The following is a 12,962-nucleotide window of genomic DNA, read 5'->3' as shown; positions in this document are numbered from 1 at the left end:
GTGCACTTTTCAGCTTTTTCTGCACTCATTTTATTTGTAAAATTTTCCATGTTTACGATGTACGTACATGTATCTTGAATCTCTTTAGCACAGTACGTAGCTAACCATACTCATTGGAGGTAACATGCATAGCGCTGTAAGCGAGTGGCTTCACCGTGCTTGGGTGGGTGGGTGTTGTAGTTGGGTGGGAAAGTCATGGTAAGTGAGTGGGTAGGAGGGAGAGTGACGAATGAGTGAGTGAATTAGAGGGTGTAAGGTCGAGTGGGTGGATGTAAAAGCTATTGGTTGAGAGATAGAAGGGGGGTGGATGAGTGAGTGGGTGAGGAGGTGGGTTATTTTATTGTCCTTTCTCCCGCACCTCCGATTAACGCGGGTTGGCTATGTATGGTCACCGAAAGAGAATTTCAACATACATGCGTAATTAACCTAAATTTCGATTTAAAGCTTTCGTGACTGCAGGGATTCATCTTCTTGGTTCCTTCGGTAAAGTCACGTAGAAGGGAAATAATAAAATAATAAAAATAAACCAATAAAATAATTCTCACGACGTTTCGGCCACAACGCAAGCAGCCGTCATCAGGTGAAGAACAGGTCTGTCAGAAAGAGCTGCTTGCGTTGTGGCCGAAACGTGGAGAGAATTATTTTAATATTTTATTTATTATTTTATTATTTCCCTTCTATGTGACTTTACCAAAAGAACCAAGAAGGGGTAATTAACCTAATCAGAGTAATAAAAAAAAATAGTTTGACCTGAAGAACGCCCCGTTGAGCCTATGTGCATGCGTGCGTGTGTGGGTGCCCCGCGCAGGCAGGCATCTCGAAGCGTCCCTGCTGCTTCTAGCCGAGCGCACGGCGAAGGCGCAGAAGGACTTTGCGATAACGGCCGACGTGCGCATGCTGCTCGCCCCGCAGCGCCACCTCACGGGTGTGCAGGACGACAACGGGGATGCGTGAGTTGCCGCTCCTTCCTTTCACGCTGGCTGCCTCGCTCGCTCCTTCTCTGTCTGCTCCTCCCCCGCTCGCCCCCCTCCCCGCTAACCCAGGGGTCGGCAACCAAAACAACAAGAATTTGGTAAAAACAACAACAAATATTTCAAAAGCCGCAATGCAGGTGGTGAATACGGGACAGCGGCCCTTCATTAATAATGTCACGAAGCAGTCCTTAGTGAGCTGCGTCCGGCTCCTGAGCCCCGAGTTACCAACCCCTGTCCATGGTAAACTGGACTTCCATGGTGAACTGGACTTCTATGGTCAGGGGGTCAGCAACCAAAATGACAAGAATTTTAATTTTATTATGTTTTATTTTTATTATTTTATTATTTCCCTTCTACGTGACTTTACCGAAAGAAACAAGAAGATGAATCCCTGCAGTCACGAAAGCTTTAAATCGAAACGAGAGGGAGCTTTTATTATTTTTTTATTTTCAAGAGCCGCACTGCAGTCCTTCAAGTGCCGCATGCTGTTCCAGAGCCACAGGTTGCTGACCCCTTCCCTAGCCACTCCCCCCTCGCCCCTCCCCCTGCGCCCCCCCCCCTCACTCCTGGGGCTGTGCACGTTGATGAACAAGTGAAAATAAATGTTAGCAGGCAATGGCCCAGAGGTCGCAACCGGGTACCCGATACCCGTACCTACTCGATACCTGGCTACCCGTACCCGGCCGGGTACGGGTACGGGTAGGCCGTGAGTCACTGGTGAGTAACCGTTTGTCACTCATTTCGGGTAGGGTACGGGTACGGGTAGAGAACGGATACCCGTACCCGGCCGGGTACGGGTACCCTTTTGCGACCCTGGTGCGGCCGGGTACGGGTACGGGTAAGGAATAAAAACCCGTTTGCGACCTCTGCAATGGCCCTTACCTCAAAGGGAAGTTTCAATTGCCCAAGTGTCCATTGGTTAGCAGATCAAAAGATTATGGTAGAACTTAAATGTTTAAGGATTTGAACGACCGATGAAAGTTATGCAGTCGTTGGTTAAAACAAACACTCTTAGTCTTAAAACAAGTAAATTACTTGCAGAAGTAAAATGTGCTTCTTTATTGCGCGATGGTTGATGAGATACGATAAATGTGGGTGATGACATCAACAGTTCACCACGGTGGCTCAATGTTAACTCCCTTGCCTGGTATGTAGGAGGTTGTGGGTTCGATCCAGACCCTCTCACGCCTGTATATTTTGAGTTTGCATGTTCTCTCTCCCCGTGGTCGCATGGATTTTTCTCCGGGTTCTCTGATTTTTCCCTACATATTAAGAAACACACATTTAGAGCATTTGGCTGCAATAAATTTCCACACGGTCAGCCACTTTGTTGAGCTATCAATTGCGGCCAGGTCGTTTCTGAGAAGGAGCTACAGAGCTCAATGGGCCTTGCCTAGTAAAATTAAAATGTTTTAGTTTTTTTGTTTAATTTGCCCAATATCAATTTGGTTGAATTGACATTTGGGCATCGGTTGGTTATGGGTGGTTTGACTGAGTCGCTGTGCCGTTATGAGGATGATGATGATGACAACAGTGTCGGTGCTGATGTTGCAGACCTCTACACCTGGCTGTGATCCACCAGAGACAACTCGTGGTGCAACAGCTCCTGCAGGTCATTGTGACCATCCCTCACCAGAATATCGTCAACCTGCCCAATGACCTCAAGCAGGTAAATCAACAAGATGTTTACCGATCGACGGATTGCCAATGTCTGAAATCCACCAGGACGTTGCACCTGTATCCCGGCACTCGTGATTACTGCCATGTGCAAACATTTTCACGGAATCGGCCAAATGTCTTTAAGCGTCATCCTCACAAAAATGATTCTCGTTGACCGAGTGGCTTTTGAATCCATTCACTGCAAGCAAGGAAGACATCCCAGAGGACAAAACTCACTAACAAGTGGTAATTTGAGTCCGCTCATTAATTTAGAATTGTAATATTGGTCGGCATCAACTGCTCTGTTGTCGTCTTTGAAGTTGGTGAACTTGCTTTTGATAATCTACACTTTAAGGCCAACCAATTCTTCTCATGGTCATCCCGGATGCAAGGAGACCCCATTAATAACTTTCCGAAAAGCCCATTGCGTAATCACCCCGAAAGCAGGGTTGAGTGTGGACAGTGATTTTATAGACAATCACCATGAATCATGGGTTTTATAGACTACATGTGTAGAGGTGTTACACGGGGGTATCTACATCCACGTCCGCAAACGGTTACCACCCTGGGGGGCTGTGTGGGGGGGAGGCTGGGATCCCACACAGCCCCACCCCTCGAGTGCATGTCGGTATATAAGGCGGAGAGCGAGAGAGCTCGAGGCAGTCGTTGGGTACAGGTCAAGATGAAGAACCAGTGAAGACTGAAGGCCAGCTAGCTAGACCTGGAACTCCCCTGACTCGCTGTCCTTGTGAGGGCCGAGCAGGGCAAGCCAGTGGTGCGACCTCAGAGCAGCGAGGTCCGATGTCCTTGTAAGGGCCGGACTCGTGTGGCTGAGGGTCGGAACCTGCGCCGAAGCTGGGCCAGGTTAGTTAGACTCTTAGGAGGAAGGTCTGGAATAGCGGGGAAGTAGGCAGTTAATGTGGGCATTAACTGGGGAGCACTTCTCCTGATAAAGACCGGGTGAAGAGGCCGTTACCTCTTCAAGTGTTAGGGTCGTTACCCTGTTGTTACTGTATTTATTTGTAATAAATACGTGTTGCCTCCATCAACTTCTCCTGCGTCACATAAGCCCATTACACATGTGAGCAGTGCAGCAAAATCTGTTACACCGCACTTGGTTGCTTCCACATGTATATCCTTCTGCATTCACCAACCCGCACTGACGAGCAATGGTTTAGCGTGTTCAGATAAACCCCCACGACCCGCGCGGCGTGGGGAGGCCCTCATCATCCAGCAGTGGATCGACAACAAAGCTATACACGTGCATATGCTCCTACGGTTATGAATAATACGCGTGGAATAAACACGAAAGTAAAACTCGGCGGTACAAACAGCAAGGACGGTGGCTGACGTGTGTGTGTGTGTGCGCGTGACTACGTGTGCGTGCTGCGGCCGTGCAGACTCCGCTGCACCTCTCCGTGATCACGCGGCAGTCCGAGGTGACCCAAATACTGCTGCGCTCGGGCGCCGACCCCATGGTGCCCGACCGCCACGGGAATCTCGTGGTGCACACGGCCGTGGCCAATAACGACGAGAACACGCTCCGCATCCTCATCGAGTGGAGTGGCGAAGCGGCCGACAGGCTGGTGGACAGCGTCAACTACGAAGGTGGGGGGCCCGCGGCGTACGCCAACGCGACGCTGGTGCTAGGCACTCGCCGCACGCGATACGAACCGCCTCCCCTCCCCCAACAATGTCCCAGCCGGGCCAACTTGCACCGCTTCCCACGCGCTACCACGACGGGGGTGTTAACCGTCAATGCCATTACTATACTCTTAAAATATTTTTTTAATTAAATTATTTTATTTTATTTCTAACTACGTGACTTTACCGAAAGAACCGAAGAGTGTGGATTCCTGCAGTCACGAAAGCTTCAAATCAAGATTAATGCCATTACTATCACTACCACAGTCAACACCACTGCCACCACGACCTCTACCACAATCCCGCACGTCTGATTAGCACGGTTGGCTACGTACACTGAGAAAAAAGTTCACCACTACATACGTACATTAGCTCTGCTACTGCCTCCACCACCACCACTACATACGTACATTAGCTCTGCTACTGCCTCCACCACTACATACGTACATTAGCTCTGCTACTGCCTCCACCACCACCACTACATACGTACATTAGCTCTGCTACTGCCTCCACCACCACCACTACATACGTACATTAGCTCTGCTACTGCCTCCACCACCACCACTACATACGTACATTAGCTCTGCTACTGCCTCCACCACCACATTGCTACCGCTGCCAACACCACCAAACACCTCTACCACCATTGACACTGTCAACATCATTACTGCCACCACCACGATTAATACCGCTGATATAACAACAATATCCTCTTTTATATATTTCATTTCGATTCCAGTGTTAATGGCTTTATCCTCAGGCTCTTTGTGGCTCATATAGACACGTGTGTGTGTACGTGCGCATATCCAGGCTACTACCCCGTGCACGTGGCTGTGATGGCCAACAGTTTGGCGTGCCTCAAGATGCTGGTGAACGCTGGAGCGGATGTCAACCGGCCGGAGCAGACGTATGGACGCACGGCGCTTCACATTGCCGTGGAAGCAGATAACCTGAGTCTTGCCGCTTACCTCGCTGACCAGGTGAGCTGGCGCAACTGCATCCTGCCCGATACCGGCATCGTCGATCTCAATGCTACCACCCTACCACAACGATCGGCCTCGATACCACCACCGGCATCAATACTGTCACACTATCCATGTTGCCATCGGCAACATTGCGATTGAAGTCGTCAGCAGAGGGCAGTGTCGGAATAAACTGTGTTTGCTGCCCACACCAACAAGCACTGACCAGTGTCGCAAAGTGCGGTCAAATAACCCTCACGACCCACACGGCGTTGGGGGCAGGGGGGCCTTGTCTTATCCAGCAGTGGATTGACAAAAGGGGCTCATGTACAAAACTGTTTGTTGCTGGGCCTGTGCTCAGCAACCGTCATTAAAATAAATCAAACAAAGCAGGGAAAAGTCGCCACGACTCACCCGCGCACGCGCGTGCCGCCCCCCCGTGAATGTCTGCGCAGCACCAGACGGAGGTGGATACGGTGACGTACGACGGCAACACGCCGCTGCACTTGGCGACGGGGCGCAGATTGACGGCCATGGTGGCGCTGCTGGTGCAAGCGGGTGCCGACGTGCACGCCGAGAACTTCGAGGCGCCCACGGACGCTAACGGGTTCGACTACGACTCTGATGACGAGGAGGAGGGCGACAGCGAGTGCGCGGAGAGCGACTCGGGCATCGCACGCGGCACCACCCCGCTCCATCTTGCCGCCGGCAACAAGGAGGTAACCGTCGGTCGCGCGTGGGCTGTAGCGGTCTCCGGGCGTGTTCGAGCTTCTGCTGCTGCTGCCGGGCGAAAGTCCCCCGTGCGTTGGGATCGTTGCCACCAGTGGTGATTGACCCGCATGGTTATTGAGTAACGGACACGTGGAAAGAAGATGGCATTGTAGATGAAATTGGGAAGGGGAGGAGGCTTCGATGCGTGGGACCTGTGTTCTGTATGGGAGACACGCGGAGTGGGATGATGTTGATTATGGTGAAAGTATTGTAGATGCAATCAGGAACAAGGGGTTACTGGTGACTGAAACGAGAGGTGGCACCGAGTGATCGCTAAAGTCATGGTGGTGATGAAACCATAAGTCGAACGTTGAAGGTTGAATAGCCTTGTAACAAAGCGAAGAGTTTAAAAGGCCAGTTGGTACGATGCGGACTTTGAATGTCAGCGTTGCCACAGCTGTGGGATCTAGCAGAAGGAAGGGATCGTACGGTGTGGCGGTGTCATCGGAAGTATTTATAATGATCTTTTTATTTTGTGAATCGCATCAATATGCTGTAATTGCAACATTTAGTTTCACGTTTATTCAAAGAGGAAAGGGCCCATGAAATCCATATTATTTCTCTTAATTGCAAGGCATATACACGTGTATGTTGAACTTATTTCGCACCGTACATCGGCTGAAGGACAACTAACTTAACACAAAAAGCAGTTCTAAAGAAATGGGTTTTTAATATCGATTTAAAAGTACAAAGCTCCAATTGGCTTCCTAATATCGGTTGGAAGAGCATTCCAGACGGCCGCAGAAGCACATCGGAAAGCGTGCGATGCAGTGACCCTCTTTGTTCGATGGTTAAAAACCGAGGTAACTAGTTAATTCTTTCACGTCTCGTCAAAGTTTCACAGTTTACAAAGTATTCTTAGGTTTTTTCGGTAAAGTCACGTAGGTAAAAAACATTAAAAAGTAAAATAAAATAAAAATCACGACGTTTACTTTTTAATGTTTTTTACCTACGTGACTTTACCGAAAAAACCTAAGAATATGAATCATTGCAGTCACGAAAGCTTCAAATCTAGAATTAATTTACAAAGTGTGCGGTGGCTATCCTGTAATAGACGTTCGCTCTCTTATATACGTACGCATTTTTTTGCTTATTTCAGGTGTACGATATCTTGTGTGGAAAACGGTACGAGTCGAGAAAACCGCCCATCGTCCCGGCTGCAGGTGAGTCGAGCGGCACTCTCTCCTCGCGGCATCGCACTGCTCACCCGCGCACTTTACGTCCCCTGAGAGCAACGAATGTTAAAATTTTGGTGATTCCCGGAAGCCGTTTCAAGTCGGGAGGTGCTGCGGTGCCGAGATGTTAACTCCGTCGCCTGGTATGCAGGAGGTCGTGGGTTCGATCCCGATCCCGACGCCTGTTGTATATTTGGAGTTTGCATGTTCTCCACGTGGTCCTGTGGATTTTTCTCCGGGGCCTCCGGTTTTTCCCTCCACATTTAGAAACATGCATTTAGAGTATTTGGCTGCTATACATTTCCACGTGATAAGCCACTTCGTTGAGCTATCATTTGTGGACAGGTCATTTCTGAAAAAGAGCTATGTAGCTCATAGTGTCTTACCTGGTAAAATAAAAATTGTTTCATAGTCTCTTAGTCATGCTCCTTGCCTTTGGACATCAATCACACAATTCACGTCTAAAATGCAAACACATTTGTTTGCATTCGGTTATCATTGAACTGGCTTGATTGGGAAGATAGGCGTCCACTGCACATTTAGTAATTTTTTTCCACTTTCCTCTGTCTTGTGCCAATATGTTCCAGTAGTGCAACATCTTTCTGGCACCAATCTCTTATGTCGTCAAGTCATTTTCTGTTAGGGCTTCCTCTCTTTCCGTTTCCTTCCAATTTTATTACAGAGTTTTATTGTAAAGCTTCCTTGGGATGCTTGGATTGAAGAGCACTATGTACAAGCCAAATGACTTATATTTTATTTGCACACCCTGCCTTGTAAAGCTCAAATATTACTTAAATTAAATTGATATTATGGAGTGGGTTAAAGATAAGCAGTTAATGGGGAGATTATTCACATAATTGATGTGATTAATTGTTTTAAAATGAATTCCGTTAAACTGTCGACTAATTAACGAGTTAACTTGTACAAGTGGATGGCTTTTTTGTTACCCAACACTAAAATGTAACAAATGTCAGAAACCATCACCGCTGAACATCATAGGTTATTAGTTGATCCACCGCAATCAATTGGCAAACAGAAGTGAGTTGAATTAAAGTGTGAAATAACTACATTTCAATCTAAAATCTGCTTCAGCAATTATATTGCTCGAGAAGCAATTTTACTTTGACACTTAGCAAATCCAGATTGCGACGGTATAATATTACCGTATGTACATTTACATGTTAGAAGCTGCCTTTGTCGTGGCAGAAAACTCATGTTGCATCCCTTCTATCGACAGATCTGCGGGCAGTGCAGAGCACCGACAGCATATGTGACAGTGGATTGACGGCCTCCATCATGCACCTCAGCCTACAAGGCTCCGAGCTGGACTCTGCGTCTCTGCGCTCCGCTGCCACCAATCTCGCCGCCACCCACGTCCGCCCCGCTGACAGGAAAAGCCTGCAGTGACAAGGCCCCCATCTCTGCCGGCCCGCAAGGGCGAGACAACACTCACCCCCAGGCTTTTCCTGTCGTAGCGTTCTGTGGACGGCCCGCCTTCATGCTCGTAGAACAACATCTTCACAGAGTGGCGTCCGGTCGTGCACGTCGAGCGCTCTCGTGCGAATTCAGCAGCTCTGTTACAACGGTGAAAAAGCGCAACATTTTCTGCACGCCGCGTTGGGAATGGTGGTTCCCACGCTATCCACTCAATTCCATGCGAGCCGGTTCAGATTACCGATCGTGCAGCAACATTAACAGCAAAGACACAGGCATTGACCTGAATACATACGAAGTGGCATCTCGCGTTCAAGGAGTGAGGGGGTTGAATCGATCGTCGACAAAATACAATTCTTGCAATGACAATTCAGAGCCAGTATGCAAGCAGACAAGGTGCTCATGGAGCAATTGTGGACCAATTCCAACCTGAAACCGGCCTGAATGGAAATGAGAGGGGCAGTATGGAATGGATGGTGGAAGGCAAAGCTGAAAGGGACTTGAGGTTCAATGCATGTATGAATGTTTGTTGAACTTCTTTCGCACCGTACGTAGCCAACAGTGGCAATCGGCGATGCATGGGAAGGACAGCAAACTAGATTTAAAAGTGCATAGCTCCAGTGGCTTCATAATATCGGAATGAAGAGCGTTCCAGCCGGCCGCAGTTGCGCATCTGAAAATGCATTTTTCAGAAATATAAGGATAAGGATTGTTGATGTACATAAAACAGTGTTCAATATGATATATTTACATAATGCCTCTCTTAAATACAGCAAGTAGTTAGAATAATTGGGTTTCATTAGCTGTATAATTGGCTATACATGTGTTTTTATGTCCTGTAATATATATATTTTTTAAAGTTTGAAATGAAAATCATGTTTCATTAAGTTGTGAGCTTCAAGGGCTCATGATAAAAAAAAAACTTGTATCAATTACTATTCTGTAGCATGATTTGTTAATGTCTTTCTTGTTTTATTAACTATAATTGAAAGTGAGATAAATGTGGATCAGCCTATTAACACGTATGAAGCATTTAGTTCCATCAACATATAACTAGGTACACATCAGTGTATGCTATGTAACAATCCCACAATGTCGCAAAACTGGTCATCTGAGTGATGTTATGATTTCGTGCATAAACTTTATCATTTGTTATATCCGCTCTCGTCTTTGTCATCCCAATTGGTAAAAAATTAACCCGTAAAAACAAAGTTTTTCACTATAAATCCTTCATATGCGTGGCGGCTAGAGTCCTCTCGTCCTCTGGCTTGAGATGGCTGCCACCTATGGGTCAGACGATTGCATGGCACCATTAGGCAATTGGTAATTAAATATTATATTTTTGTCCTAAAAAGTGTAAAATTTTGGAAAAAATTTTCACGAACATTAATTGTCACGCACAAACGAGTCTGTGTGGAAAATGTCAGCTCGATTGGATCACGGGAAGTGGGTTAAAAAACGACCGAAAGATTTGCACGGTCGTAAGCAAGCAAGCAAGCGCGCAAGTGAACTTAATATAAAGGATTTAAAAAGAAAAGGAAAAGTTTTCATGACATTGATTTTCTTTTATTTGGATGCATCCAAGAGGACGCCTCCCCCAGTCAGCCCGCGTGGCGGTGAACTCTTCCGCGGGATCGTTAGAGGCAGTGGTGGCTTTGGAAGGCTTTTGTTCTATTTCGAATTTCGTGTGGTACAGAGGGTTATTTCACGTGGTGATATTTCTCTGTAAAGTTCCTATTAATTAAAGGTGTTTTATTTTCATTTACAGATTGTGACTTTGTTTGCAGTAAGTTTACTGTGGGTGTAACGATGCCTTCATTCTTGTTGAGCAAGACTCAAATCAGAATCTTTATTTGGGCTGGAGGAATCTTATGAGCTATGAAGATAACTAGCAGGGGCAGGTCAGCAAGTTACTACAACAAACGATGTAAGATCAAGATCGAGAAAAGGTAAGCAAGTCACTAAAATAAAGAAGTATAAATTGATTATAGATTTGAAGCGTTCGTGACTGCAAGGATTCATATTCTTAGGTTTTTTTTCGGTAAAGTCACGTAGGTAAAAAATTAAAATTAATAAAAGTAAAATAAAAAAAATCACGACGTTTTGGAGGCAACACAAGCTTCTGTCTTCAGGTGGAAAAAAAACCCTAAGAATAAGTATAAATTGCACAGATATATAAATTCCTGCAGATTTGTCAACACCAAATGGGAGTTTGGGCAAGGCAGCAAAACAACAGTCCGAGACCACACCAAGGCAACACACAGTCCCTCAATTATATTTGACATACAAATGTAACTCGATACACGGCTAAGGTTTAAAGTTACAAATCACATCGTAAAAAGTGGCTGTAGCTTACACTAATCTTGTGCTTAAGCATATTTTCTGAATGAAGACTTACAAGGCTGTTCTTAAACGTTGGTAACTGCAAAGGCTTTGACAACTATACCAATTTTTGATTGAAAGCTTTCGTGACTGCAGGGATTCATTTTATTGGTTCTTTCGAAACAATAAAATAATAAAAATATAAGACAATAGCATATAAGACAATGATTGTCTTATATTTTTATTATTTTATTGTTTCCCTTCTACGTGACTTTACCGAAATAATCAAGAATAACTATACCAATGCTTGTTCTAGGGATAGTTAAAAGGCAATTATATGGACGTCGTAGGTCTCTCGGGTTGGCAATGGGGTTAATGAATTAGCCACGTATAGTGCAGATTTGCCAATTAGGATTTTATGATTGAGCAGGGCCCAATGCAGATTTCACGACACCTTGTCAGAATTGAAGCTTTCTTTCCCAGGCAGATTGTACACAATTCATTATTCGTACGTTGGTCGCCGACACGGTCCCGACAAACCAAGGCCATAATCATGGAGCCAACATTGGGGGGGGACCAAATCTTTCTGGGGCTCCCCCCCCAGAAAAAAAAAATCTAAATTTGAAAACGAATTTCCTGCCTAAAATATTTAAAAAATTCACTAACACATAGGATTGACTTTTTATTAGATTTTTAACAATAATGTCTAATAGTGTATTGTATTACATTGCTCTGTTTTTTCTTTTTTCCTTTTCTTGTTTCATTGTAATGGCAGAGATTAGGGATTCATAAAGTACAACCATGACCACAATCATGAATCTTATTTTATAGCAATAACCAATCGTGTTAATTGGAGGTGCGGTGGAAAGAGTTTTCAATCTGGTGTTGAAAACCTGCTTCTGCTTTTGAACCCTTGGCGAACATCCTGCTGATCAATCACATGGCCCAAAAACATGGTAACGAACACAAATTGAAAACTCAAAAGTGCACGTAGAAGCATGGATAGATACGTGGCTTGATATGGCAGCATTTTAACTGCACGCGATAACTAAAACGATCATGAGTTTAACATGCCAGATAAGCGAAAACGGTCTGGAGAATAATCCTTAACATTGTAGACAACACTTCTCTCAAATTCAAGAGCCACCCATATAGGGTTAATAATGGCAGAAACAGTGACGATGCTAGATGCGGTTTATTGTTTAATTAGCTTCAAGGCATCGGTGCAGCAGGAATGATTTGCTGTGCAAGTCGCTGAGTACCGATCACTCACATTCGCTCGCTCTCGGGAGAACGACTCGAAACGCTCGAGGAGGAACCACAGACGACAAGTGGTAAGACAGCCGTACGGTGAGCCGGCGCCAACAACTGCCTGAGCTCTGGGGTCCCTTACACATTAAGGCTTCGGTGTTCTTCATCGCAAGGCCCATGGGACACTGGCGGCCCCTCAAATATAAAACACCCCCCAACGTTGTGCTGTCAAACCCCAATGGGTTTCAAACGTGTGTGCTCCCCCCCCCCCCCCTCTGTAAATGAGTGAAGAACGCTGTATGAAGGTGTTATTGGCCAATTAATGAGGGGAAGCTGGTGTAGCGGCCACCACCACCACAGTCTCGCCTGGACCAAAAGCCCAATTGCATCGGGAGTGGATGGTAGGCGATTTGAGGATGGCAGGATCTGGGGCGTGGGGGGGGGGGTGACATCAGCTGTCGGCCTCGGGTTTGTGTTTCTCTCTTGTTGTCGGGTCTGGGGGCTTCGGGGGCATGGCACATCGTGATATCAGACCCTCATCCAATCCATCGTCGACTGAATTGCTGATTAAAGTATTCCCAAATGGCGAGACCAATGCGACGGAGCCCCCATCACGCAAACAGACTTTGCGGCCACGCTGTACTACGTTTATTGAGCACTTCAACAAGTAACTGTGTTTTACTTCAATGTCATACATTCTCATTGAAATGCGCGTGACCTCAGCCCCTGTAGAACAGCGGTTTCTTAACATTTTCTGGCAATACCGCAGG

The 12,962-nt window shown here is 46.3% G+C and overlaps 1 protein-coding gene across 2 annotated transcripts in view; it reads left to right on the top strand.

The window, feature by feature from the left end:
* LOC133354555 (nuclear factor NF-kappa-B p105 subunit-like) overlaps window positions 1-10,378 on the top strand; it is a 55,038-nt gene extending 44,660 nt beyond the window's left edge. For both annotated transcript variants that reach the window (XM_061571478.1, XM_061571479.1), the window contains 7 exons: window positions 809-950; window positions 2,529-2,643; window positions 4,034-4,241; window positions 5,088-5,257; window positions 5,695-5,958; window positions 7,110-7,173; window positions 8,423-10,378. In XM_061571478.1, coding sequence (XP_061427462.1) covers window positions 809-950; window positions 2,529-2,643; window positions 4,034-4,241; window positions 5,088-5,257; window positions 5,695-5,958; window positions 7,110-7,173; window positions 8,423-8,592 — 1,133 coding nt within the window. In that variant the 3' untranslated portion in view covers window positions 8,593-10,378. The remainder of the gene's footprint in view (window positions 1-808; window positions 951-2,528; window positions 2,644-4,033; window positions 4,242-5,087; window positions 5,258-5,694; window positions 5,959-7,109; window positions 7,174-8,422) is intronic.
* The last annotated feature ends 2,584 nt before the right edge of the window (window positions 10,379-12,962 follow it).

Source organism: Lethenteron reissneri, chromosome 47 (assembly GCF_015708825.2).
Source record: "Lethenteron reissneri isolate LAM-NWPU_2019-01 chromosome 47, ASM1570882v1, whole genome shotgun sequence".
Taxonomy (NCBI): Eukaryota; Metazoa; Chordata; class Hyperoartia; order Petromyzontiformes; family Petromyzontidae; genus Lethenteron; species Lethenteron reissneri.
The sequence above is the reverse complement of the archived record's forward strand: the minus strand, read 5'-3'. Positions and strand labels throughout refer to the sequence as shown.